Raw genomic sequence first — 6000 nt, forward strand, 5'->3', positions numbered from 1 at the left:
CAATTCAGAATATTATCAAAAGCAGATTAAGGTTGGCAAAAGAGAGGAAAGTTTTGTATAAGAAGTTTCTGAGGGGTAAATCTTATGAGAATAAGAACAAATTGAGGTAAGTAGAGAAGGAATTAGAGGATCAATTAAGAAAATACAAAATGGATATTATGCCTAAAATTGCCAAGGATTTGAAAAATGCAGCCCAACAGCAAAATAGTAAGATATTGTGTTGGTATGTTAGGGAATTGAGACAAAGTAGCTATTCTAGACTTGTCCAAGTGAGGGATAGGAATGTGGCCTCAATTACTGAGAAGGAAAGTGTCAAGGAAAGATAGACTGAACATACTGAAAATGTTTTAGACAGTAATAAAGCTGTAAGAAATGTTAGAGAAAAGAAACAAAAAACTTTTGGCAATTTGGAAGTGAAGGAACATTTACATTGTAAACAGGAATTAGAGATGGTACTAAAGGGATTGAATAAAAATATAAGAACTCAGTTGTTGATATCATGGTAAATGAGTTTTTAAAATTAGGCATCTACTAAGTTAGACACAAGATAATGGATTCAATTCCTGGTACAGGGAAAGTACCTAGTGATTTTTGGGAGACTTCAATTTAGGTACTTTATGATAAAGGTAATAAAGAATGAGCATAGTAATCACAGAACCATGAGCTTGATTTCTGAGGGAGAGGTTAAATCGGTCAAGTTTTCACACTTAACTTATTAATTAAGAATTGCATGAACCATCAAGGCCCTTTATTTTTCAGTTTTGTAGATTATGAAGAAATCTGAAGTTAAGCAGGGTTGTGATGCATCCTGTTTATATTGAATTTTTATAGCGAGACACAGCAAACAGAACAGGGGAACATGGCTTCAAATGGAAAGGTGAAACTCTTCTAGACATGAACTATTTGTATGAATTAAGTATCCTAAATAAAAATATTAGCAAAAATAAAAAATGTTTGGAAGATAATGGAGTATGAACAGGTCTTGAAAGTAATTTTAAGAAAATTATGCTACTTAGGATGAGAATGAATGGGTGATGTTAGGTAACAAGAAAATTGATCAAAATGGTAGCCTTGCTTGCCTGGGTTGCATTATTAATAAAGATAGTAGATGTAGTAGGTTTAAATATGTGAAAAGTAGGGCAAATTTATGGTAATACACCAGAAAAAAAGAAAATGCCCTTTCCTTATCTTTTCAAGCATATTTCCAAATACAATAATTATTGTAGCAAAGCCCCCCCCCCCTCTTTCCTAATTGCATCAGATATAACCCTAGGCTATACACAACATCTTGCCAAATTTTTTTTTTTTTTAGGTGGCATTATAGAACAACCAGAAAAAACATACACATATTAGAACAAGACACACAGAATTTCAGAATAACAAATAGTATAAAGATTTAATCAGATAGCCTTAAGTTACCTCACCTGAAATTGCAACTTGGATTGAGTTAGGATTTATATTATACATATCTTGATACTGTTCTTAAACCTCTGGAATACTGAGGCCTCTACAACATTTCTCTATAGCTGGTTCTAGCCTTATGTGTCTCTGTTTGATGTCAGGTTGTCCCTTATGCTGTTGATTATTGTGACCAAAGTATATGGTGACATATCTTGAGATATTATTTATTTATTTTATTCAATAAAGGAGGAAGCCATAGGCTTGTTGCATAACAAACACAAAAAATGACAGCTCAAACAGCAACACTGCAAAACACACAAAAAAAAAATATTCATCAGTAAAAAACAACTATATTACAGAAACTGTTTTTCATAGAATTCAGTTTCAACAAGAGCACTCTTAAATGATTGCGCTGTTTGCGTAGAAACTATGGTATCAGGTAAACTATTCCAAAGTTTAGTTGCATGGTTAAGAAAGCTACGCTGACCTATTTTCTTGTGCACTTGTGGCAGATACAGTTTATACAAGTTTTGTCAAGTGGCTGAGTAATGACTAAGTTTGAAGAAATCAGTCCAGTCCACATTATTGACACCCTTCATAATACAGAACGTATTGATCAGGTCAATCCTATCCCATCAAAACTCCAATGAAGTAAGTCCCAAACACTCTAGTCAACACTGATAGAGTAAATGGCTCAAATATGGCACAAACTTTGATGCCCAATGTTGAACCTTTTCAATTTGCTGTGAGTCACATTTCCATGTAGGATATCCCACAGAGGAACAATATTCTACCACCAGATGTACTATTGTCTTGTATAGGCCAGTGTCATAAAAGTGTGAAGGTTAAATTTCACGAGACTTCTCTTAATCCAAAGCAGAGTGTAATAGCATTTTGCAGAATTGTTGACACATGCTTGTGAAACTTCAACTGATTATCAAAGTGAACACCTAAATCCCTTACTGACTCTGCAGATGAAAGAGGTGTATCACCAAGAAAATAATGATAAGTTGTGCTTTTTGAAAAAGTAATGAAATACAAAACATTTTTGATGGTTTACAAGCATGGAGTTCAATTTACACCAATCATTTAGGGCACTCAGATTCTCTTGAATAAGGGTGATGTCTACCAGGGAGGTAGCACTTTTATACAGTTTTATATCATTTGCAAACAGTTTGACAGTGGAGTGGTGAAATCCTTCAGGCAAATTGTTGACAAACAAACAAAATAACACTTGGCCCAAACAACTGCCTTGTGGCACACCAGTCAAAATTGGACTCTCACTTGAAAGTGCACTACTGACTATAACTTGCTGGGAATGGCCCGATAAATAATCTGTAATCCATGTTAAAGTTCTACTGCCTAGCTTATACTTTTCACATTTTTCAAGCAATAAACTAACTGAAACTTTGTCAAATGCTTTACTGAAGTCAATGTACAAGCAATCAAACTTCAAACCAAAATCAGCCATATTTTGGAAATCTTTTACAACTTCTGAGAATGAGAGAAGCCTTTTAATCATTATATCCAAGCTGTAATAACAAAAACAAAGTACAATTTGATTCCATATCCAGCAGGTTCCTACTTATTTACATTATGGTTTCTACTGCTGCATTTACATCCCAGCTGCTCCTCCTCTAAAAGGGTCAGACACAGCTTTAGGCCATATACAAAAATTTTCTGTTCTGAGGGTCTGGATTATTGATTTTTTTTTTTTACTTCTTATTGACAATTGGGTAGATATATCAAAAATTCTATACCTGACATAGGGACAAGGTGAACTCACTACTTGATTACTTTGTATGCTCTTTCCAAATATAATAGTCAATTCACTGGCAAATACACTCCTGCTTCTAACCAAGCCCTGATAATGTATTCCCTCATCACTTTAATCTAGTAAAACATTACAGCTTCTATATTTTACCAACTAGTTATCTTTTCAGTCTGGAATTTATCTCTGTGTGTGATTGAGTGTGTAATTTAGTAAAACATTAGGCTATTTGAAAGGCTTTTAAAATTTGATGTAATGGAAAGAAACACAATAGTCTGACCAATAGAAACTTCCTGCAGTAGAAGCCTAGCTTAGGGGATATTGAGAAGGAAACATTTAGCCTGAAGCAAACAATTCTTACTTTATAACATGCAGAATAACAGTAGTTAACACATTTTGCCTGTAGCTCCACTACACTTTACCCCTAACCCTCTCTAATATGCAAATAAATAACCCAACTTGTAGATTTCAGTAAAATCCTGACCAAACTATTTTTGCTATCCTGGAAACTTGTTAGGCTAGGAAAATGAAACTTTCAGGGATATATCTATAGACTAAAGACTCAAATAACAGGAATTTGATTTTTAAAACTAATAACTGAGAAGAAGAAACTGAAAATTAAGACAAAATGTTGCTTTGTTAAAATTCCAAATGGTATGGACCTGTCAAGTAGTCTATTCCATTTCTTGATTTCTTCATAGTTGATTCAATTTATAGGCTAGGCTACATGGATTGAAAAAGAGGATTGTTCTCCTTTTCATTGCATGGCATTGCAAAATGCACAGGAAATACATAATTTGGGCTATACATTTGCATGTAAAGTATAGTGGTACTGCAGTCAAAATGTGTTGACTATAAATATTATGAAGTTAGAACTGTTTTCTTAGCCTGTTTTCTCCTCAGTAGCCCCAATACTAGATTTATACACATCCTACACATAATAAAGTAAGAATTTTATTGTTCAGGATTTTCTTTCAGTTTTTGTATAGGCTAGGCCCATTCCTTGGCTACATCAGGGAGGAGGGTGCATTTACAAGTGAATTGGTGATTACATTTGGAAAGAATACAAAAATGAATCAAATAGTGTTTCCTTGTCCCATGTCAGTTATAGAGTCTTGCATAAACTATATTTACTGACAGTTGTCCTAAAATGGAAAATAGGATAGCCTAGCCTACTAATTTGAAAAAAAGAAATAAAATCAACAAAATGCTGTGTGTGACTTAGGGCTATATCTGGCCCTCTATGAGAGGGACAGGGATTGCGTTTGCAAAGGTTATTGATTAGTATAGGCTATATGGAATCAGAACTAAAAGGCACATTCATTAATAGGTCTACACATTTCTTATCAACCTACTTTACCTCGTGGCATGTGTCGAAATACTTGAAATTCTTGCCGAAATGATATCCTCTATTTTCGGCAAACGAAGGAAAAATCTACATAGATACATAGAACTTATGGTGTAAGTAAAATATGAATTAAAATTAATTTGCTTGTTAAAATCATCCGTGTGGTTTTGTAATTATTGTTTTCTTCTACGATATACCGGTAAAAACAAAAGCAAATTTTCGCTTTCCAAAAAGGTAAACATACCTCTCTGTGCGCCTCTTAATGCTGATTCCAAACATGCTAGTCGCAAATCTGACATAAATATGTGTAAGGGGATGGCATGTCCTTCATCGTCCTAAGGGTTCACCTGTAAATAATACAAAATTTCAATACTTTTTACATATATTTTATGCTATAGCTCAGGAATGTCTTTGGGGAGTTTTGCCATCCCAGTTGCTACCGTTTCATTTTGTCGAAGATTGTGCCAAAGAATTTGAGACGTCTTCGCATCACGTTCTTGGTCATTAGGGTTGCCATGTTTTCAGTCCATGAATGTGTCCCTTGAACATCCAAAAATGTGTTCATTTTGAAATCTTAAAAACTAGAGGTCATTTTTCTTACCTGTGGTACTATTGACCAAAACACGCTTTGTAAACATCCTCCAAAAGCAGCCAGTTTACATCAAATATAATGAAAACAAAAAAAATCTATATAAAACATTAATATAAAATTACTAAGTTTGAAAACACAAAACTCATACAAACATGTAAATCCCGTACTTTGTAGAAAACGATTTACTTAAGACTTCTCTGACAGACCATAGATGTTAAAAAAAAAAAAAACGAGACAAAGCACTACTTTGGTAAAAACTGATTTCAAAAAATATATATATATAGCTACTTGGGAAATGTCTCTTTTTATGTCATAAATTTACAAAGTGTGTCCCTTTTCTTACCTTTATGTCATTGTGTCCCGGCACATGAGACTGTGTCCTTTTGATATAAAATGTGTCTAGTTGGCAACCCTCGCACTCCCAGATATTCAAGAGTCTGTTGAAGCTTGCACTGCAAGGAGCTGAACGAGGAAGCTGGAGAATGAAGCTAAAACTTACAGGCAAAGTTGGAGAAATTAAAGGGGAACTGGGGAACGGAGTTCAAAATTCATGCTGGGTCAAGGGTGAGGGGGTAAGCAATTTTTGTCTCTGATCCACCAAACACTTTTGCCCTGTCAACTCCTATGGGACTTAAAATCTATGTAATATCCAGTGAAATGCTTGAGTTTGTCAAGTTAAAAACATTCAGGGAGTGTTACGGGGCATTAGACCAAAGTTCAACCTGGGGTAAAGGAGCAGGGAGAGCAAATCCAAGAATTTTTTTTTTCTCTTATCCACCTAAGATATTTTGCACTTTAAGATAATCTGAATGGAACGGACAATCTAATCAATGTTAAGTATTGAGGTAAACCAAACGAGACTATGTTTTGGTAAGTGATCAAAACTGG

At 34.4% G+C, this 6000-nt stretch overlaps 1 protein-coding gene across 3 annotated transcripts in view; it reads right to left on the minus strand.

The window, feature by feature from the left end:
• The window catches only part of Mettl2 (methyltransferase-like protein), a 41337-nt gene extending 36470 nt beyond the window's left edge, over positions 1-4867 (minus strand). For 2 of the 3 annotated variants that reach the window (XM_089096329.1, XM_089096327.1), the window contains exon 1: positions 4533-4680. In XM_089096329.1, coding sequence (XP_088952455.1) covers positions 4533-4621 — 89 coding nt within the window. In that variant the 5' untranslated portion in view covers positions 4622-4680. Of the gene's footprint in view, positions 1-4532; positions 4681-4764 lie in introns of those variants that run through there. The other variant, XM_089096328.1, reaches the window with a different exon arrangement.
• Between the last annotated feature and the right edge of the window lie 1133 nt (positions 4868-6000).

This window comes from Artemia sp. Qi Xiang Cuo, chromosome 11 (genome assembly GCF_049724085.1).
Source record: "Artemia sp. Qi Xiang Cuo chromosome 11, ASM4972408v1, whole genome shotgun sequence".
In the NCBI taxonomy this organism is placed as follows: domain Eukaryota; kingdom Metazoa; phylum Arthropoda; class Branchiopoda; order Anostraca; family Artemiidae; genus Artemia; species Artemia sp. Qi Xiang Cuo.